This window comes from Borostomias antarcticus (assembly GCF_949987555.1).
Source record: "Borostomias antarcticus genome assembly, chromosome: 23".
In the NCBI taxonomy this organism is placed as follows: Eukaryota; Metazoa; Chordata; class Actinopteri; order Stomiiformes; family Stomiidae; genus Borostomias; species Borostomias antarcticus.
In genome coordinates, this window is record NC_140256.1 from 19843069 (window position 1) to 19866280 (window position 23212).

General features: G+C 46.9%; 1 protein-coding gene across 1 annotated transcript in view; it reads right to left on the reverse strand.

Moving 5' to 3' along the window:
- ipo11 (importin 11) overlaps positions 1–23212 on the reverse strand; it is a 199547-nt gene that overhangs the window by 157835 nt on the left and 18500 nt on the right. Inside the window, exons 3-6 of the mRNA XM_084456899.1 lie at positions 23093–23193; positions 17900–17972; positions 14469–14672; positions 632–770 (exon numbers count right to left, since the gene is read on the reverse strand). Coding sequence (XP_084313025.1) covers positions 632–770; positions 14469–14672; positions 17900–17972; positions 23093–23193 — 517 coding nt within the window. The remainder of the gene's footprint in view (positions 1–631; positions 771–14468; positions 14673–17899; positions 17973–23092; positions 23194–23212) is intronic.

The following is a 23212-nucleotide window of genomic DNA, read 5'->3' on the forward strand; positions in this document are numbered from 1 at the left end:
GTGCATGCAAACATTTAAATCTGGATGGATGGATAGGCCTGAAAAAAATCAAAGGGTTCATTTCCAGAGTAGGTGCATACTCTAGTGGAAGTGGTCTATGGTGGGCCTAGGCCTACATAAAAAATACTAAATTCATACATCCTAAAAAAAATACCATAACGAATAACGTAGTTAGTTACTGAATAAGCAGTCTAATTTGGAAATGTTGGCCTGATGGGGGGAAAAAAGTGGCCAAAACTGACCAAAATCTGGTCTGATTTTTTTTTTTTGTCTGTCAGTCGACCAAGATCTTCTTTGGTTGAAGACAGACGGAACTATTTTTCTCATGTTAAAATGATCACAATATTGTTTTTTCTTTGGGAGAATTTTGGAACTTCCAGTGGTGAATGAAATCCCCTAGTCTTTCATGTCTTGCAACAGAATGACCTAACCGGCAATGTAACGGCTTCTCTTCACAACACAACCATCCCGACAGCTTCCACGGAATTACACTAGGCCCTGTGACAGGAAATCGGCTGTGCAGATTTCCTGTGATATCCTGTTCACACATGCCCCCAAACAGGTGAATTCCCTAGAATGTATTGGGTAAGCTTCTATGAGTGGATGGGTTCATGTACTAATGGACAGGTACCTTTTAGTGAGAGCAGTGTCCTTTCCAGGGAGCTGAGGGCGGCGGCCTCGTCTCGAGGTGTGGCGTAGACCTGCTGGAGGAAGCAGTCTGTGTGGTGGCTCCACAGCGAGCAGGCAAAGCTGTAGATACCCGACGCCAGCTGTAACACAGGGACAATGCAGTTCATCCCACACACAGCTGTGAAAGTCATCTCACACACACACATTTTTTTTTTTTTTAAGATATTGGCTCACAAGTAACACACACAGCCTTTTAAGTCCTCCTAAATATGCACCAGTGGCGGCTGGTGACTCAAAAGTATCCAACAGTTCGCTCATGGCTAGCTAGCAATGGTACAGCTATGGGATTAGCTCATTTGGGTTGCTGTCAAAGCTGCCACTCTTATGTTGCTATAGCCTACAATTATCAGAACAATATGAACATTCAGTTGAAAGTTTTCCATCCACCCATCCATCACTGGATGAGGAATAAGCACCGCAAAGTGATCAATTCTCACGCAAGCAGGAGCCAGGCTGTTCAGTGCATTTCTCCGATCCGGTGTTGCGACCCAGTCTCTAGAAATGTTTTGGACGAGTTGCCGACAGTTTGCACCTCCAGCCAATCTGCACGCCTGCCTATGCCGTAGCCTGACGTGCAACTCGTAGCCCCCGTAGCTAACGTTACCGGCTATAGCCAGCCAGTGGAACGTGTTCAGAAGGCTCTAGCTCAAAAAGTATTTATGTCAGCTTAGATATTTAGATGGCTAGAATCAAGACAAATAGACGAACAATTTGATGTATATGTCCCATAATACTTTCGGATGTATTATATTATGGAGCTATGAACACACAAAAAGTCTCCAATGACACAGGGAAGATAAACACAGACAACAACACCGACTCAATCGGCCTTCACTGTGGTAAACCTGGAATCTGGAATGTGATTGGACTAACAAAATGTCAATCATTAAATCCTGTTCAGAGTACTGTCCTCCCTTACGGTAATTTCAACGTGTTGGCCAATCACAAATTAGCATGAAAAAATGGCATTACATTGATAGACCCCCTAAGGGACATGCCCAAGGGAGGAATTTCAATAATGGATTTTTATCCATAGGGAAAATCTGCTTTATGAAGAAAACTGAGATGGTATTAAATATTATTTATAAATAAATAAATTCATATATTTATATTTTAATCCCTCTCTTCTCTCCAAAAACTGAGGAGGACTGTCCTCCCCTACCTCAATGGACACAGGTGTAATTTGGCTCTCATCTTTCTATTACGTACATCTCACTCCATTATATCTCCCTGGAACCAGAACAATTAATTGCTGCTTTTCTCAATGGCTCCCTAACAGTGCAGCAGTGTTCTGTATGGTGGACAGAAAATACATTAAGGGGCCTTCAGCTGAGACTACACACACACATTTCTTCACTAACTTTAAGTTGCACATTTGGCAAAACGCCACCAGGACCGCACTTGTTTTTCTCTGTAATGTCTTCACTTCACTGTAAATTGACACATCATATTGAGGTATTATATCCTAATAACATGGGGAACTGAAACAATCCATCACAGCCAGCAGTCCCAGGCAGCAGATGGTGTGTGAGAGAGAGAGAGAGAGAGAGAGAGAGAAGGAGCAGCTCTAGGAAGAGGTAGCTGGTGGAAGGATGAGGGAGCAAGGCCGTGTTCACACTAGACTTAGCGTTTCCCTCAGCGCCTTTTCTGCGCATGAATCATAGCCTGCGTTCTAACTAACTCAACTCGTTAGCAAAATAATCCTTAACGCCAAATAAATTAGTAATATTAAGACCTAGCCCACTAAGAAAAGTATTTCTTTATCCAGGCATCTTAGTTTTATCAGTTTCATTAAAGCGGAGCAGGTTATATTTGTGACCGCCGCTGGTAATTTGGTCCTCAACTAGGCAAAGGTAATTTTTCAGTTTTTTACAGATTATGAAAGTGCAGATTGTAACCTTTCAATTGAGGTCTCATACATTGAAATCTGAATATAGTTGAAGATATGCTTATTTGAATGCTAGTACTGCCAAATCAACTTAGCTGAGAAATCCTCCTCCAAAGTTCTCCAACATTTTCACACCTCTGACTGCCAGGTAATGGGCGTGAACCATAGACTGGTAACCCCACCCCCAGCCACTCCCCCACTGGACGATCTATCATTATCTGTCAGAGTGGCTGTCAACTTGGGGTATTACCTGAGAGTGGCTGCCAAGTGGGGTGCTCTCTCACTGATGACCCCACACTCTGAGTCAGTATTAATCTTGTTCTTAACTGCATTCACAACACAATATAAGATGAAGTTCAAATTTAACGTTCTTTATTGTCACATACATGATATAAAGTACAAGCATAAGTAGTAAAGTGTACAAAAAAAGGCAACAGTCTAAGTGTTAAAGTGTACAGTCAGTTGTCTGTTTTATAGACAAGGTGCATAGTGTTCATTGTGATCAAGTGTACAACAAAGTAATAACAGTCCCCAGCTCAATACTCAAGGTAATAACAACAGAACTCGGCTCAGTATTCAATAGTCTGACAATGCAGTCTGTGCAAGTGTGGGCAAGTCTGTGCAAGAGAACAAGCAACGCTTCAGTATACAAACAGAAAAAGGCTGTGGCCTTTCTCCTGCAGTGCTGTCCGTCCTGATGATCTGCAGTGAATCTACAAGCAGACAGTCTTGTTCTGAGCTGCTGTGGAGTTTGGTGGGGGACATGTGACGTCTCGTCCCTCATCAGAACAGAACTCTCTGATCTTGTCAAAGAGATACGTCTGTCTGGCCATGTCCAGTCCGGGTGGGGCTTGCACAAGAAGACCTTCTCTGGGGGGCAGGACATCAGGCTTGCGCAGCAGCTGAAACTCAACTGCCGGTGCATCACGGTGTTCTCTGGCCACAACCATGCCAGGTAACTCGGCATCAAAACTGCAATAGAATAGAAGGAAGAAAGTACATTAAACTATTGCCCATGGTACTGGCACTCCATATAGATAAAATAGTACCAGAATGTGTTGATTAAATAGACTAGCTAATGCATGATAGGATGAACGTATTCTCACCTGTTGAGCAAAATCAAAGCTGTAGTGCATAGTGATCTTCTTGCTGGCTGGTATTGAGGGGCCAAGGGAGAGCTGCAAATCCTCACAGGCCTGGAGCTTGTTTTTGCTCATCCTGTAACCAAAACAAAAAACAAAGGTGTCAGACTACCATACCTCTCATGCTCTCTCATTCTGTTTCTCTCTATAATATAGCTACCTAGCTAGATATTAGCTGCCTCGCTGGCTAGTTTAGGAACAAAGGGCTAGCTCAGCTAACTAGCATGTTAGCCAAAGATAGCTAGCTATCTTTGTTAGTTAGTGCTAGTGCCTTTGTTATGCTAGCTAGACTTAGTCACTTGTTTAGAAAGGAGCTACTGCTAAACGACTAACGTTAATGTAATGTAAACAGCACAGATAGTATAAAGATAGCTTACCCCAAAGCAAAGCAGAATGCTTGGCGGCAGACAACAGTGGTGTGAATCTGGTACGTCGTTCAACGCAACTTTCGCTTGGTAGCAACTTGCTTTGTTGATACAGTCATCTCTGTATCACAGGTCATCAAGAATAAAACTCTTGTGTACGAACGAGTCCTGCTCTGCTAGAGTTTTAGCTGCTCTTAAAACTCTTTCCATGTCCTGGATGCCATCCCCGTCTTCTCTTTAGCAAAAGCTGTAGCATCCATGGTTAAACTTGGGACTGAATGTAAACAAAGCCGGCGTGTTGGGGAAGGGTGGGGGGCGGAGAACCCGGAAGCAATAGCCAATGAAACCAAATCATGCTAATCGATCTGCCCACCCCCAAACCCGACTCGAAATCAGCTAAAAACGAGCTTAGTTTGCAGACTAATTATACGTATTTCGTGAACCTAAAACTGTTGTCTGTTATAGTAAGTGGGTTCTTCACAACTTCAACTTTGGTAATACAAAAAAAAACAAGAAACGAAAAAAAAAGTTTTTTTATTTATTTTGCCCCCTAACGCATTTCGGGGTTTGCCGAGTTGCGGACCAAATCACCAGCCGCTGTCACATTTGCTTGTATGCGGTATTTATTCTGTTCACAACTTTGCGATCGTACAGCCAGGCTACAGAGCTCCAGAACCTCCTATGCCAAGCCGAGCTGCATCACAGGTCTTTTCCACCAAGAGGGAACCGGTTCGGTGCCGGTTTGCGAACCTAATTTTGAATGGTTCTGAGCATTTCAACCAAAAAGAAATGAGTTCAGGAACCCGAAAGCTGGTTCCGAACCGGCACCACAAAATAGTAGGTTTTTCAGTGCGAACCGTGACGACATCATGGGCGTGGGCTGGCGTACAACGGTTCGGCTCAAAACTGGTCAAAACGCGGGCCCGTTCTCTGGACAGAACCAAGGTTCCAGGAATTTTGAAACGAACCGGTTCACGAACCAGAGTTCTTTTGGTGGAAAAGGGCCAATTGTGGCCGGCCCAGAGAGCTCCTGTTGCGGGTACAAACACAGGGTTAACAGCTCAGTTTGTGGTGCTATTTTCCATTTGCCCCCATATCTATAATATAACCGCGTCCGATTGGTCAGCTGTCAGAAAGGCGCTTGACATCACACTGCGCTGTTTTGAAAAGTTCAACAAAATTCAACTCAAAAAGGCAGAGGGCGCTGTGCTTTTTAAAAAGGCGTCCGCCTTTTGTCTTTCCCCATAGGGTTGCATGTAAAAAAAAAAAAAAGGCACTGGCCGTTGAACAAAAGTGTGAACACGGCACGGTACAGTGTGAACACGGCCCAAGCCAACGGGAATCTGTCAAGATTTAATGTAGCCTCCTCATTATCCCCATTAGGAGAATTCGCAAATCACAGCAACCATGCATCGCAAATGTCCATTGTTTTGCCATCCATCATCCCTCGGGTCACAGCTCGCAGGGCCTGTGCGGTGCACTCCTCCTCCCCCCGCACATCTCAGTCCATACCCCTTTGTGTTTAGCACCCCCACACAAGGAGCTGGCTTCGTTCTAAGGCCTGGATTACACTAGTGCATTTTTCTGCATTTTCCCCGAAAAAGACCTACGTTTGTGCCTAGCAATTACACTACCGCGGCCAAAACAAAGCGGTTCGATACAGCTGGAGCTACTTTTTGGCGCTCAAGGTTTGCGTTCTAGTGTAAGAGGAAGATCAGACTATAGGAATAAGACAGTGACCAGCGTCGGACCCAATTTTGAACGTTGGGAACGACGAAAAGCCTTATAGTGTGACATGATGGAAGATCAGTAATTTGGCATATGGGACGCCACACGACACCCCGACGAAAAGTCAGAATTTTCTGTGACCATGCCTATGACGTACCTTGACGGTGACCAATAGGATGACAGTGTTCTTTACATGTTAAAGGACAATGCTCGTTTTTGACAACCTGGACCTTATTTACGACATATTATAAAGACGTTTGACTCACCGAGATCACTTTGGTGTAGTTCGGAGGCCTGTAGAAGAAATGTAAAATCCAGCGCGAGCCAGTATATCCATGTAATGGCGGTGATCGAGGCAACGAGAATGCAGCTTCTCAAAATCTATTTTCTGCCGCGAAACGGTTGTTTTCATCAATCTGTCTGGATGAATCGCTAGTTGTGCTTACTTTGAGCATAACTGTTGTGGTTTTCACATGCCATGATCTTTAGAAACGTCTTTCGAAACGAAATAGCTTTCTCACTTGATCCAGCACTAATGCACACAGCGCGCAATCGTTGCTCCAGCACGCTGTGCGCATGCGTGCTGGAGCAAGTGAGGAAGCTATTTCGTGTCTAACGACGTTTCTAAAGATCATATTACAGAGGCATGGGAAATACCACAACAGGCCTATGCTCTCTATGTAAGCACAACTAGCGATTCATCAAGACAGATTGATGAAAACAACCGTTTTGCGGCAGAAAATAGATTTTTAGAAGCTGCATTCTCGTTGCCCCCACCACCGCCATTGTAGTGGTTTGCTGCAAATATCAGTTATTTCTGATCTGGTGTAGAACACAAGCAGATTTAAGTAGATATTCATTTCTACACGCCATGCTTTTCACATCTTGTAGCCGATCGTGGTCGCTTCATAGTTCCAGCACAGCGTGGCTTCAGCACACACACACAAGGTGGCGAGCCAACTCATCGAGCCCATCTGAAGATTTGATTTAATGCCATCATTTGTGTTTTTCCCTTGGATGGACTTTCTGAATGAATGATTATAGTGTGGTAGGTGTGGTAGGTCTAAGTTCTCTTTCCAAAGAACTCACTGCTCAATCCACAGCAGTGCTAAGGACGTTCAAGTTGCCTCATTTACCTGCAGTTTCCCATGCCCATGACTACTGTTGGTGTATTGGGTTAAACACAGTGTTTTGTACAGCTTGTTTCTCTAGAAGCCAGTGTAGTAAGGATGCACCTGAGATAGATTACCCAGGGTATAAGATATACTGCAACCTGTGTAAAGTGTATTAAGTCTTTATGTGCGGATGGTCATTTTGTTTGGTATGTTTTTTGTTTTTTTTAATGATCGATCACAAGTTGAAAACAAGCCGGTACTAATTTTCTAAGCTGCTTTCCTGTGTAAATTTCTTGTCCAAGTAGTTCCAGTATTCAAACCTAGGCCCATTCTCATTTGGAGTAATGTAAATTATATGAGAAGTGTTACAGTTGGATGGCTGGACAGACGCGTTTTAAACCCACAACATTCTAGACTATGCTATTAGCCGAGAAAATATACCCTTGATTTAGTGCAAACTCGTAAATCACCGAGGTGTGGTCTTTAATGGTGGTGTGATTTGCGTTTTCAGGTGTGCTAGAGAGAGATTTGAACAGATCTTTACGTGCAATTGTGTGTGTAACTGCGGATCGTTTTCCCCGTTTGAAAACGTAGGGATAGTGTAATCCAGGCCAAAGTATTGTTTTCATTTGTGGATCCAGCCCGTGAGTTTCATGAAAATCGGTCAGGTTGTTTTTGCGTAATCCTGGTTCAAAAACTGGGGAAGATGCAATGAGGAGTCTTTCAAATGACTTATGGAACATTCAAACAATATGGTCCATTAGGGGGTCATCTTCTGGTGAGCTCATTCCAGTTGTCTCATGTTTGCTTTGCTTTTCAACTAATAGTCTCACAGATGACACGTCTACAACTCAAGAGATCTACAGTAACTCATCAGTCTTTCAAATGACAGCCTATTTAGGATAAGGAATGGTGCATCTATTAACGATAAGGAATGGTGCATCTATTAACGATAAGGAATGGTGCATCTACTTCAATTATGAAGAGTTTTTTGTATTCATGTTTTAATGTGAACCCTCAAGCGAACCCTCAAGCATTTGATATGAAAACGTTTGTGATGTTTAACTCCATTCAGCACAGTTAATGTGATGTTTAACTCCATTCAGCACAGTTAATGTGATGTTTAACTCCATTCAGCACAGTTAATGTGATGTTTAACTCCATTCAGCACAGTTAATGGCACATGCCTAAACCACACAGTAAGCCTGGCTCTTCCTCCAATTATCTGAATTGTAGACGGCCTTGTTTGCATATTTCCCATTAGAACCGACACCAACACACACACCAGATGAACCTACACCAGCACACACACCAGATGAACCTACACCAGCACCCACACCAGATGAACCCACATCAGCACACACACCAGATGAACCCACACCAGCACACACACCAGATGAACCCACACCAGCACACACACCAGATGAACCCACACCAGCACACACACCAGATGAACCCACACCAGCACACACACCAGATGCTATACTAAGTGAATAGCATGAACGGCTTTGATTCAAACTTTAGTTTGTATTAGCCTGAACCCAAATGGCATTTGAACAATGTATTTCCCTGTGGATAAAACAGGAGTGCTGCATCAGCTCAAATGGGGAAAAGACTTCTCATTCCTCACGGCCGTACACAACTGCCAAGATGGCAGGAGAATCTCGAAATGCAAGTCAATCATTTTTTCTGATTCGTGAGAGAAAAAGAAATGCAGATTAAGACAATGAATGATAAACTGAATTTACAAGGCGGGAATGCATCCCTAACTGTAAGCCAGACCCTCAATCATTACTGGCCTTTCTATACAACGCCAATCTGTGTGTCCAAGCAACCGGCATATTAAAGCTCAATGAGAACTTTTTTTTTTCCAACCTTTACTTGCTATTAGTTTATGAATTGGCCTTAGCAAGACCCCAAAAATCATTTTTGTGACATGAGACTGCATGAGACCCTGTGAATTTATTATTTTAGAATTTCTATGTATTGGCTAGTACACTGGTGGGAAATCTTGTGACACATTTTGCGTGTTTGTTTTCATTTTTTTCCCATCATTACAGCGAGTGAGTGGGGGATTGTGGGAAGTGTGGTTCTTGAAACGCAGTGCTGATTTTATCACGACCAGAGGGGCTGCCAAATGCCGAGTTATCTCATGAAGCTTTAAAGCACCAGACAAGGTCCCATCTATCCCTGTCAGTGTGTGTGTGTATGGGTGTGTGTGTATGTGTGCATGCTGTGCTGGTGTAAAAGTGCCCTGTTTATCCAGACAGCCCAGTAGGTTATCAAGATGGCCTGCTCTTCTCCATTCCTCTCTCATCATCCAGAGAAACATGGCGTGATGGAAAGAGGGGGGGAAGAGAGAGGAATAGGCTCACATTTCCTTCCACACATCATCTTGTCACCACAAACACTCTTTCAGATTGAGAGGAAGAGTTGAGAAAGGGGATGAGGGGAGATAAGAGAGGGAGAAATGAGAGGAACATTGAGGAGAGAACAGGAGAGAGAATGGAAGGGAGGATGGAACAGGTCTGTCATCCCATCTCCCATCATATGATATGGAAGAGGTCCGTTTCTCCTCTTTTCTGACGGTAAGAAGCCTCATTATTTAAATGCTGCTTGCACAGATGATTTAATATCCCTTTAATATCTCTGTCTATACCCCATAACCAACCCTCCATACTCCCTCTCTATCCAGCCCTCCCTCCCTTACTCCCTATCTCCACTTCTGCCAACAGCAGAGGAGATCTGCATCTCTTCAACACACCTCTGTTACTTGCATTCACACAAGTGCGCTCACATTCACCCCCGCAGGTGAACACATGGCAACGCTGCACATAAGTTGGCCTACAGTACATAAACCTCCACTTTACACCATGTAAAGGATCATTCGATTTCCATTAGACTACCTCCCTTGATGAGCATTAATGAATTGAATATATTCTCTGCCTTGAGTAATCAAGCAGTCAGTGACATTTAATTTAGCCTTTCATCAGGTTGCTCAGTGGAAGGTTGGCTGTGTGTGTTTGTGTTAAAGCAATACATCGCGTTTTCTCGGAACTGCGCCCCCACAGGCTATGCAAGTAAGTGCACTGTCGCACTATCGTAACGTTATCAGATTGTCTTTTTCTTTTTCTGGCTTCCTCCGTGATGTTTCGCTTTGGTTTTCTTACCTCCGCCGTGATATCATTGAGCTAAAAAACGCATGATATCCGAATAGTTAGCTACTACTGTGTTGTTTAAGACTGTTTGGACGATTCAGCTTACGTTTAGTAAATCCAACAGGAGAATTATCACCAGACATGTTTTTTAAAGGTCTGTTTTAAGGATGGAGATTTTTTTTATTTGTATATGCATCACAATTCTCTCTTGAAAGATTAGCCTGTGTTTCGATCCAGAAAACTCAGTAATCGGAAGTGTAAAACTAAATTCTAAACATAATGATCACCTGTAATAATTTTTACAGGTGAATGAGAAGGAAGAATGTACCTTACTTACAGCTGGTAAGGAACTGGCTGGTGAAATGTAACAGAGGTAAAACATGTTGTTTTAAAGGAGTAGTAAAGGGAAAATGCATGTTTAGCCCTGTTTTAAGGTTACTTATGATCATATACAATGGTTCAGATCAAAAAGTTGACAAAACTAGCACTTTTGAGAAAGTCTGATAATTGCTCTACCACCGTTTAGGTCATAAAATGGATGTGGGTGGGCATCTTGAAAAATCATTCAAAAACATGTTAAACTGAGGATGGCTGAAGCGTGAGCAACCAAAGATGGATACAATCTGACCGGCACCCCCTGGCTTAAAAGGTAGTGTATGAAAGCATTTTGTTCTATTAAATTGAAGGGAAAAGACACATAGACAAGAGCCACACTGTGTACAAGTTGTGTCGAACAAAAAATATGTTGGAACACAAACATGAGTCCATATGTCACGTTTCGGTGAGGAGACTAGGAGGTGAGGACACTAGGAGGTGAGGACACTAGGAGGTGAGGAGACTAGGAGGTGAGGACACTAGGAGGTGAGGACACTAGGAGGTGAGGAGACTAGGAGGTGAGGACACTAGGAGGTGAGGAGAGTAGCGGGTGAGGAGACTATGAGGTGAGGACACTAGAAGGTGAGGAGACTAGGGGGTGAGGAGACTAGGAAGTGAGGAGACTAGGAGGTGAGGAGACAAGGAAATTAGGATACTAGGAGTTGAGGAGACTAGGAGGTGAGGAGACTAGGTGAGGACACTAGGAGGTGAGGATACTAGGAGGTTAGGAGACTAGAGGGTAAGGGGACTAGGAGGTGAGGAGAGTAGGAGGTGAGGACACTAGGAGGTGAGGAGACTAGGAGGTGAGGAGACTAGAGGGTGAGGGGACTAGGAGGTGAGGAGACTAGGGGGTGAGGACACTAGGAGGTGAGGACACTAGGAGGTGAGGAGACTAGGAGGTGAGGACACTAGGGGGTATGGAGACTAGGGGGTGAGGAGACTAGGAGGTGAGGAGACTAGGGGGTGAGGACACTAGGAGGTGAGGACACTAGGAGGTGAGAAGACTAGGTGAGGACACTATGCTACGATCGGCTTCCATCATATTCTAAGTCATCTTCTATATCCTCAAAATCTGATAAATATTCAGCCATATTGCACACAATATTCCAGGCACCAACAATCGTAGCATAGAGAATGTGAGCCGCGAGTGTAGCCTACAGACGGAGAATAGTCGCTCTGCGCATGCGTGCTGGAGCAAGTGGGGAAGCTCTATTTCGTTTCTAAAGACGTTTCTAAAGATCATATTACAGAGGCATGTGAAAACCACAACAAGCCCTCGCTCTAGAGGTCTTCTCGGGTCTAAAATGTGGACCCGAAACCGAGATGGACCCGAGACATTCGTTCCGAGATCCGACTAAATCCGATCTTTTTTTTTAAAATATGTATAACGGACCCGATTTTGTCCGAGAGCAGGAGTAGGACAGAGACCCGAGACCCGAGTCGGATCGGGTATTTTACGGATCCGACAGGCAGTAGTAGCAAGTAGCCTAGTAGCATTAATCTCTTAGGCTGTCACGGCTGTTGGCTTGCATGCTGTTGCATCACAGTTGGATGGAATTGCGATTTATCCTCTTAATCTCGACAGGATCAATCACTGTTTTGTCAGGCTGTGATGTGGCAGCATGGAAATGAAACGGCCGTAAATAAATAAGGCTACACAAAACTGCCGCTAGGTTTGACCTCTTTATATTCATTTTCTTTCAGCTTATTTTTCACAAGGTAGGCTACTGGTGGTGGCTTCCGTGTCTCCGCTCGCGTCGCGGCCGCGGTCTCACTGAATTCGCGTCATGTGTTTCTCTCGGGTATTATAATGATAAACAGACCCGAGGTAATAGAAGGATCCACCCGAACCCAATTGACCATAATAAAAGCGTGGAAATGTGGACCCGGACCCGTACGGGTCTCGGGTCCGGTTCGGGTCCTCTCGGATTTACCCGACCCGTGAAGACGTCTACCTCGCTCTATGGAAGCACAACTAGCGATTCATAAAGACAGATTAATAAAAACAACCGTTTCGTGGCAGAAAATAGATTTTTTAGAAGCTGCATTCTCAGTGCCCCGTCCGCCACCATTACATGGATATACTGGCTCGCGCTGGATTTTAAATTTCTTCTACAGGCCTCCGAATTACACCAAAGTGATCTCGGTGAGTCAAACGTCTTATAATATGCCGTAAATAAGGTCCAGGTTGTCAAAAACAAACATTCTCCTTTAACACAGGCCTGCTGCCTGGCTCCCTTCTCATCCCTGTTTCTGAGTGTGTGTGTGTGTGTGTGTGTGTGTGTGTGTGTGTGTGTGTGTGTGTGTGTGTGTGTGTGTGTACTGGTTAGGCTGTGAGGGAGTCCAGTTTATGGACCATTCAGCAGCGAAACCACCATCACTGCATGATTGAAAGAGCTCCTCACACTCCAGTGTTGTGCAGCCTGCCCTGTATAGCAGCCTGCCCTGTATAGCCTGCAGCCTGCCCTGTATAGCAGCCTGCCCTGTATAGCAGCCTGCCCTGCATAGCCTGCCCTGTATAGCCTGCAGCCTGCCCTGTATAGCCTGCCCTGTATAGCAGCCTGCCCTGTATAGCAGCCTGCCCTGTATAGCAGCCTGCCCTGTATAGCAGCCTGCCCTGTATAGCAGCCTGCCCTGTATAGCAGCCTGCCCTGTATAGCCTACAGCCTGCCCTGTATAGCCTACAGCCTGCCCTGTATAGCAGCCTGCCCTGTATAGCCTACAGCCTGCCCTGTATAGCAGCCTGCCCTGTATAGCCTACAGCCTGCCCTGTATAGCAGCCTGCCCTGTATAGCCTACAGCCTGCCCTGTATAGCAGCCTGCCCTGTATAGCAGCCTGCCCTGTATAGCAGCCTGCCCTGTATAGCCTACAGCCTGCCCTGTATAGCAGCCTGCCCTGTATAGCAGCCTGCCCTGTATAGCAGCCTGCCCTGTATAGCAGCCTGCCCTGTATAGCAGCCTGCCCTGTATAGCCTACAGCCTGCCCTGCATAGCCTGCCCTGTATAGCAGCCTGCCCTGTATAGCAGCCTGCCCTGTATAGCAGCCTGCCCTGTATAGCCTACAGCCTGCCCTGTATAGCAGCCTGCCCTGTATAGCAGCCTGCCCTGTATAGCAGCCTGCCCTGTAGCCTACAGCCTGGCCAGGGAAGAGGCTTCCTGCACTGAGGTCATCTTATCTGCTTTAAAAACATGGAGGTAAAAATGCTGAGTCTGAGCTGCTCAGGTTTTTACAGCCACATTCAGACCCACATATGCTCAAGGATCTGTGCATGCATGATGAATACACGCACACACACAGACTGACAGGATCATACACACTCACACAAACACACACCCTGACCCAGCGAGTGCATCTCTTGGTGTGAGAACAGCAGCTTAACAGTACCCCCCAGAGGCCACTGCTAGTACTACAACAGAGACCACATGCATTTCTGTACATCTAAGAGCACAAGAGCGTTGGCCTTGAGAGGACAGAGGGAGGGAGAGAAAGAAAAAGTGCAAAACAAGACAGACTAGAGAGCAAGAACAAAACAGAGCGAGAGCGAAAGAGAGAGAGAGCGAGAGGGCGAGAGAGCGAGAGGGCGAGAGGGCGAGAGGGCGAGAGGGCGAGAGGGCGAGAGAGCGAGAGAGCGAGAGAGAGCGAGAGAGAGCGAGAGAGAGCGAGAGAGAGCGAGAGAGAGCGAGAGAGAGCGAGAGAGAGCGAGAGAGAGCGAGAGAGAGCGAGAGAGAGCGAGAGAGAGCGAGAGAGAGCGAGAGAGAGCGAGAGAGAGCGAGAGAGAGCGAGAGAGAGCGAGAGAGAGAGAGAGAGAGAGAGAGAGAGAGAGAGAGCGAGAGAGCGAGAGAGCGAGAGAGCGAGAGAGCGAGAGAGCGAGAGAGCGAGAGAGCGAGAGAGCGAGAGAGCGAGAGAGTGAGAGAGTGAGAGAGTGAGAGCGAGAGAGAGAGAGAGAGAGAGAGAGAGAGAGAGAGAGAGAGAGAGAGTGAGAGAGAGACAGTAGCTAGGTCCTTACGTCCTGGAAGAGGCGTTTGTCCTGGGCCAGGCGTTTGGAGGCCAGGGTCTTGGTGACGTGGTAGAAGGTGAGCAGGGCCCGGTGCTGCTGCAGCCCATCCTGGCCCTTCACACACTCCAGCAGGATGGGGATCAGCTCCGGCCACTGCCGGGGACAGTCCAGACGGGCCACCTTGGCTATCAGCACCGCGATCTGGGTCGCTATCTGACAACACACACACACACAGGATAGGTTAGCACACACACACACACACACTTCCATAAAAGGAGGTGGGAATGTGGATCTTTTCTGATCAATGAGGAGTGCATGTGCCCGTTTTATCCTAAGTGCATCATGCAGCGTGGGAATCGCCCTGCCTGGGTCTGGTCCCGGTCTCAAACCCTCAAGGTCTGGGTCTTGTCCCGGTCTCAAACCCTCAAGGTCTGGGTCTTGTCCCGGTCTCAAACCCTCAAGGTCTGGGTCTTGTCCCGGTCTCAAACCCTCAAGGTCTGGGTCTGGTCCCGGTCTCAAACCCTCAAGGTCTGGGTCTTGTCCCGGTCTCAAACCCTCAAGGTCTGGGTCTTGTCCCGGTCTCAAACCCTCAAGGTCTGGGTCTTGTCCCGGTCTCAAACCCTCAAGGTCTGGGTCTGGTCCCGGTCTCAAACCCTCAAGGTCTGGGTCTTGTCCCGGTCTCAAACCCTCAAGGTCTGGGTCTTGTCCCGGTCTCAAACCCTCAAGGTCTGGGTCTTGTCCCGGTCTCAAACCCTCAAGGTCTGGGTCTTGTCCCGGTCTCAAACCCTCTGGTCTTGGTCATGACTTGGTCTAGGTGGTCTTGACTACAACACTACTGCATAACCTCTATAATGTCTTCACTCACTCACTCACACACACACACACACACACACACACACACACACACACACACACACACACACACACACACACACACACACACACACACACACACACACACACACACACACACACACACACACACACACACACACACACACACACACACACACTTCAGTATGCATGTATCTATCCATGGTGTACAAAGTGGAGGGATGCAACATATGGCCATAACAACAGCCTCATCCCTCTTCATCGGGAAATACTTTAATGAAGACACATGTGCGTGCATGCATGCACACACACACACACACACACACACACACAAACACAACCTTGTGATAAGTAGCGGAGGGGACAGAAACACAGACATATGGTATTTAAATGGCAGCCGCTGCTCTCCGTATCGGCACAACCCATGCTGGCGCTGGAGATGTGTCCCCCTCAGGGGGGTCACTAGGAGCTGCAGATACCAGGATGCACAGCGTCCACTCCAGAGACGCTCTCCTGACAGCCAGACAGGGTGGAGGACGGCCATTACGGCAGTCAATAACACAGTCCCCCCTGCTTCTAGAGGGCTGCTGGGTGGGTGCACAGGCATGTACTCATTAAGGTGGTGCTGCGACACCCACTACTGACACAGCACATCCACTCAAGAGCCAGCCTCTCTGAAGAGTCCTTGTAAGTGACTGCTAATAATCACCATCACAGTCATGTTATGTTCCGGAAGCATTACATTTACATTACATTACTGTCATTAAGCTGACGCTTTTATCCAAAGCGACTATCAATAATTGCATTTAACGTAGGAAAAGCCAATGTACTACTACTTTCCAGAACTGTGCATCTCCGTTCTAAAACAAGTGACTAAGAGAACAGTCAGCTAGGGGATAGGTGGGTCTCTTGGCCCAGAGCCCCTTGCATCCAAAACGTAAGTAAGTAAAACACAAAAACATAAAGACGCTTGTCTCCTCAGTCCGTCCACAACCCTATAGTCCCCCTGGCCCAGCCCTATAGTCCCCCTGGCCCAGCCCTATAGTCCCCCTGGCCCAGCCCTATAGTCCCCCTGGCCCAGCCCCAACCCCCCTATAGTGCCCCTGGCCCAGCCCTATAGTGCCCCTGGCCCAGCCCCAACCACCCTATAGTCCCCCTATAGTCCCCCTGGCCCAGCCCTATGACCCCCCTGGCCCAGCCCTATAGTCCCCCTGGCCCAGCCCTATAGTCCCCCTGGCCCAGCCCTATAGTCCCCCTGGCCCAGCCCTATAGTCCCCCTGGCCCAGCCCTATAGTCCCCCTGGCCCAGCCCTATGACCCCCCTGGCCCAGCCCTATAGTCCCCCTGACCCAGCCCTATGACCCCCCTGGCCCAGCCCGATAGTCCCCCTGACCCAGCCCTATAGTCCCCCTGGCCCAGCCCTATAGTCCCCCTATAGTCCCCCTGGCCCAGCCCTATAGTCCCCCTATAGTCCCCCTGGCCCAGCCCTATAGTCCCCCTATAGTCCCCCTGGCCCAGCCCTATAGTCCCCCTGGCCCAGCCCTATAGTCCCCCTGGCCCAGCCCTATAGTCCCCCTGGCCCAGCCCTATAGTCCCCCTGACCCAGCCCTATAGTCCCCCTGACCCAGCCCTATAGTCCCCCTGACCCAGCCCCAACCCCCCTATAGTCCCCCTGGCCCAGCCCTATAGTCCCCCTGGCCCAGCCCTATAGTCCCCCTGACCCAGCCCTATAGTCCCCCTGACCCAGCCCTATAGTCCCCCTGACCCAGCCCTATAGTCCCCCTGACCCAGCCCTATAGTCCCCCTGACCCAGCCCTATAGTCCCCCTGGCAAAGCCCTATAGTCCCCCTGGCCCAGCCCTATAGTCCCCCTGGCCCAGCCCTATAGTCCCCCTGGCCCAGCCCTATAGTGCCCCTGGCCCAGCCCCAACCCCCCTATAGTCCCCCTGGCCCAGGCCCAACCCCCCTATAGTCCCCCTGGCCCAGCCCTATGCCCCCCCTGGCCCAGCCCTATGACCCCCCTGGCCCAGCCCTATGCCCCCCCTGGCCCAGCCCTATGACCCCCCTGGCCCAGCCCTATGACCCCCCTGGCCCAGCCCTATGACCCCCCTGGCCCAGCCCTATGACCCCCCTGGCCCAGCCCTATGACCCCCCTGGCCCAGGCCTATGATCCCCTGGCCCAGCCCTATGACCCCCCTGGCCCAGCCCTATGACCCCCCTGGCCCAGCCCTATGACCCCCCTGGCCCAGCCCTATGACCCCCCTGGCCCAGCCCTATGACACCCTGGCCCAGCCCTATGACCCCCCTGGCCCAGCCCTATGCCCCCCCTGGCCCAGCCCTATGACCCCCCTGGCCCAGCCCTATGACCCCCCTGGCCCAGCCCTATGACCCCCCTGGCCCAGCCCTATGACCCCCCTGGCCCAGCCCTATGACCCCCCTGGCCCAGCCCTATGACCCCCCTGGCCCAGCCCTATGACCCCCCTGGCCCAGCCCTATGACCCCCCTGGCCCAGCCCTATGACCCCCCTGGCCCTGCCCTATGACCCCCCTGGCCCAGCCCTATGACCCCCCTGGCCCAGCCCCAGCCTCCCCAGACGTCCGTCCCTCACCTGGTTGATGGGCTCGTTGAAGTTTGTAATGAGACCAGCACGCAGCGACGTCTTCTCCTCTTCTGACAGAGCGCTGTAGGCACACACACAAACACACCATCCAAAAGGTTCATGTGAAGAGGGAGGGAGGGAGGGAGGGAGGGAGGGAGGGAGGGAGGGAGGGAGTGAGAGACAGAGACAGAGACAGAGACAGAGACAGAGAGAGAGAGAGAGAGAGAGAGAGAGAGAGAGAGAGAGAGAGAGAAAGAGATACTGTAAATCCAGAGAGAAAGTTCCAGTCTTGTTATTCCAGAATACCCCTCTCTATCTTCCAGTCTTACAATCGCTACACTGGCTAACGGTCAGTTTTAGAATAGATTTCAAGATTAGTTTATTAGTTTATAAAGAACTCCATGGTCGTGCACCTGAATACATATCAGGCATGCTTTTACGTTATACGTAAAGCGTACAGTAAGTACGTACGTATAGTAGGTCCCTGAAACCCTCCGGCACTGAACTTTTAATGGTTCCTGGAGCCAGGACCAAGAGGCATGGGGAGCCAGGACCAAGAGGCATGGGGAGCCAGGACCAAGAGACATGGGGAGCCAGGACCAAGAGGCATGGGGAGCCAGGACCAAGAGACATGGGGAGGCAGGACCAAGAGGCATGGGGAGGCAGGACCAAGAGGCATGGGGAGGCAGGACCAAGAGGCATGGGGAGGCAGGACCAAGAGGCATGGGGAGGCAGGACCAAGAGGCATGGGGAGGCAGGACCAAGAGGCATGAGGAGGCAGGACCAAGAGACATGAGGAGGCAGGACCAAGAGACATGGGGAGGCAGGACCAAGAGGCATGAGGAGGCAGGACCAAGAGACATGAGGAGGCAGGACCAAGAGACATGGGGAGGCAGGACCAAGAGGCATGGGGAGGCAGGACCAAGAGACATGGGGAGCCAGGACCAAGAGGCATGGGGAGCCAGGACCAAGAGGCATGGGGAGCCAGGACCAAGAGGCATGGGGAGGCAGCCTCTGGAATACCCTGCCAGAATACCTAAGGATGTCCCAAACTGTGGGAAGCTTTAAGCAAGATATTAAGACATACCTTTTTAATCTCATCATGTAGTTTTACCTATAGTAATTTCATTTTTTTTACATACTTACTTTTAATTTTTCACTAACTTTCTATTATTTTACCATATATGATCTGTTGTGTTTTTATTCTCTTATTTTTGTCTACTATTTTAACTGTTTTTCATTATTCTGTAAAGCACTGTGTGCTACATTTGTCTGTATGAACAGTGCTATATAAATAAAGTTGACTGACTTTAAACAGCTTGTCATGCATTTCTTTATTCTAACACACGTGTAGGATTTTTGTTTCACCCCTCCAGAAAAAATAGAAGTATTTTAAAATTGTGATTAATCATGATTAATCACAGCCTATTATTGTGATTAATTTTATTATATTTCTGAATCGATTGACAGCCCTATGAAAAATACCTTAACTAGACCCAACTTACCTATTCTGTGAAAGCTCACAATGCTCCCAGGGCTCTAAGGTGCGACCATTTTACTCGCATTTGCGACTAAAATTAGTTTTGTGCGATCAGAAAAAATCATTTAGGAGCACACTGTGTGAGTACTGTTTTCAACTATTTCACTCGCATTTTGCGCCTAAAATAATCAAATCAAACTAGAGTCAAAGTTTCGCGCACCTGTATACAAAACTACAAGTCCCACAACTTTATTTTATTTTTTATTACAAGTCCCACGACTGCAACCTGCAATGCACAGAACTCTCGTGATGAAGTGCGATGACGGTTCAGCTGCCCTCACTCAAAAACGACTGTGCAGATGCCGAATGCTCCTGCCAGTAACGTTAACAAAATGAATTAAATGAAGCCCATTCATTTTGCCCGGCAAAGTGGAACCAAGGAGAGAGAGGAATTCAGTGAGGCCCGGGGGGAGTCGAGTCACTCAAAGATCGTTGTTTACACAAAGTTCTATTAATTAGATTAGATTCAACATTGCACAGTAGCCTACCAGTAACTTACTGGATACACATCCAAACGCAATGAAATGCCGTTGACATCGTAAAAAGCGATTTTTTTCTGAAATGCGTGTCATAACTATCCAATGACATGTTTGTTTGCATCTACATTAAACTAAGCTTTCCTACGGATTTTACAATTTTTGAATGATTATTTGCGAAGATATTGGGCTTTCTTCCCACGTTTTTTCACGTCACCGGCAGCTATGTTTCATATCCCTGCCTAAATTCGCAAAGCATTGTGTGAATTTTCATCTACCCCTCGGTTTCAAGCATGGATGAATTAATAGAACTTCGTCCACTAGCCCTCGATATGCTCCCTAGCCCTAGAAGCTAAAAGGAACGGGACACACTACCCTACGCGTGAACGCGCAAAATGTAGGGGTAGGGCCAAGAGCTAGGGCTAAGAGGGGGTGTATTGGGAATGGGCCATAGTCTTCATTAGGACCAAGGCACCTGATGAAGTGTGTGGGAATAAATAGTATAGTCTTTATTAGGACCAATGCACCTGATGAAGTGTGTGGGAATAGTAGGCTCTAGTCTTCATTAGGACCAATGCACATAAAGTGTGTGGGAAAAGTATAGTCTTCATTAGGACCGATGCACATGATGAAGTGTGTAGGAATAGTATAGTCTTCATTAGGACCGATGCACATGATGAAGTGTGTGGGAATAGTATAATAGGAGAGGATGAGAGCTCCTATGGTGAGCAGGTTATTATTGTGTTGCTAATAAAAATGTGTTATTTCACATTTTTCGTAGCGCTCCTAAATTTCTTTCTGTGCTCCTAAATGTTTTCATTTAGGAGCACATGTGCTCCTCGTGAAAAATGTTAGCTTAGAGCCCTAGCTCCTAAAGTCTACACTAACCTATGAAAACCAAGATTAAACAAGTTAGGAAGCTCCTACATTATCTTGTTCCGGCAACGCTCCATGTGGCTGCCTGCTTCAGGAGCTCTGTATCTTTTCAACTTTTTCTTGTTATTCACAACCCTTTTTTTCTGCCTTCCCATTATTCTAATGCGTTGTAGCGCTAAAATGTGCCTTTAACTTATTTCCTACATTTCATAGTCTGTTTTTCTTTTTACTTTATCGTATTCGACATAACTCAGGTCTTCCCTTCCATGATTACATTTCTACCATTTGACTGCAGTAACCCATGAAATACTATAACCTATTCAATACTATTTTTAAGTATCTAACCCTAACCCTAACTAGAAAAACCGCGTAGCAACTAAATGCCTCCGCCCAACAATGCCAGTTGCAGTTAACCTAACCTAACCCTAACACTAATGCTAGCTAGCTAACACTAATGCTAATGCTAATGTTAATGGTAATACTAACACTAATGCTAATGCTAATGCTAGCATTAGTGTTAGAATTAGCATTAGCTAGCATTAGCATTAGCATTATCATTAGGATTAGCATTAGCTAGCTAGTGTTACCATTCAAAAGTGCCTTTTGTGTTGTCACGGTGACCTTGACCTTTGCCTTTTGTGATGTCACGGTGACCTTGACCTTTGAATACCAAAATCGAATCCAATTAATCTAATTAAGTCCAACTGGACATTTGGCCAAATATGTACAAATTCTGTCAAGCCGTTCTTGAGATATCGTGTTCAGCAGGCCAAAAACACCTTTTGTGAGGTCAGTGAACCTTTGATCCCCACAATGTAATCAGTTAATCCTTGAGTCCAACTAGACATTTTACTCAAATATGAACAAATTCCGTTAAGCCTTTGAGATATTGTGTTCATCAGGCCAAAAACACATTTTGTGAGCTTCACAGTGACCTTGAACTTTGACCATTGACCCCCACAATCTAAGCAGTTCATCCTTGAGTGCCAGTGAACATTTGTACCAAAGGGGAAGAAATTCTGTCAAAGCGTTCCCGAGATATTGCATTAACAAACATCGGACGGACAGATGGACGGCCGTACGGACAGCCGTACGGACGGACGGACGACCCGAAACCATAATGCCTCCGGCCAGGCTATCGCCTAGCGGAGGCATAAAAAAAGATTTTCGGAATTTGCGAATCGGTCCATAATCGTTGAGAATAGATCCGCGATTCTCGCATAACCATCCGGGAACACTGTTGGAAACCGTTTGGAAAAGGGCAGGAACCTTCAAAAATACTCAGCAGGTAATTGGATGAACCATCTGTCTATCACCGTCTATCACGTGCTAACTGCAACAGTCATCACACCTAAACCCACTCAGCATCACTGTCAGTATTCCGGATGGATGGATCTTGAGTACAGTTGCAAAAGGGTGGAAAATTTCAGGTAAATTTCCGGAAACTTACCATGAGAAGTTAAATTCCGGAATTTTTGACCTTTTTTTTTTTTTAGTCTAACAGCTTTTTTTCAACATTTTTTTTTTATAAATTTATTTTGGGATTTTATCCCAATTTCACCCAATTTGACCTAGTGTCCAATTACACCCTACTAACTGTTGAGGAGGATTCGTCACACAGCCTGGCCGGTCGGCCATACGATGTGGAGAGAACTGCACCGGAACACGATGCATTAGACCATGCGATTCTACACCACCATGGATCCCTATGACAGGGAACTTAAATGTAGCCTAGTTGAGGAAAAAAACATTAAATGCAATTATAGATATTGCTGCATGATCTTGGTTAAAGCAACCTGATTTAATTCAAATTCAGTTGAATTTCAACCCGGTACTGTGCATTCATCCATCACATGTGCAGTGCATTCTTCCATCACATGCACAGCTAATTCCAAGCATCTTGCAACCTAAGAGGGTTGCAGAATCCATTAAAGTTCTACTCAGAAATAGATTGTCAAAAAATGCAATTTCTAAAATTTGTATTAGAAATGTTTGCCTGCATGTCTGCTATGACAAAACAAAATGTTTATATTTTTTCTGCATATGACAAGGTAAATACAGTTGGTATAAATAAACCCAAAATAAAAAATTCCAAGTTTTTTCCTGTTAATTCCCATTAATTCTCGTTAATTCGCATGGAAAGTTTCCAGCTTTACATATTCCTACAATTTTGCAACCCTTATCTGGAGTCAAACAGAATGTGAGATTGTGAGATCATAGAAGTGGGATTCAGTCCAAAACGGAGAGGGGAGAGGAGAAAGGTGAGAGAGAGTGGGATAAAACAGAAGGGAGAGGAGGTGGGCTACTCACTGAGGTGCAACTCTCCTCCAGTATCTGTCAATACCGTTCTTGAAGTAGAGGACAGCCAGCCACCTCACGTTCACGTCCAGCATGTGGTTGTTGAAGATGTTCTACAGCAGACAAAGAACG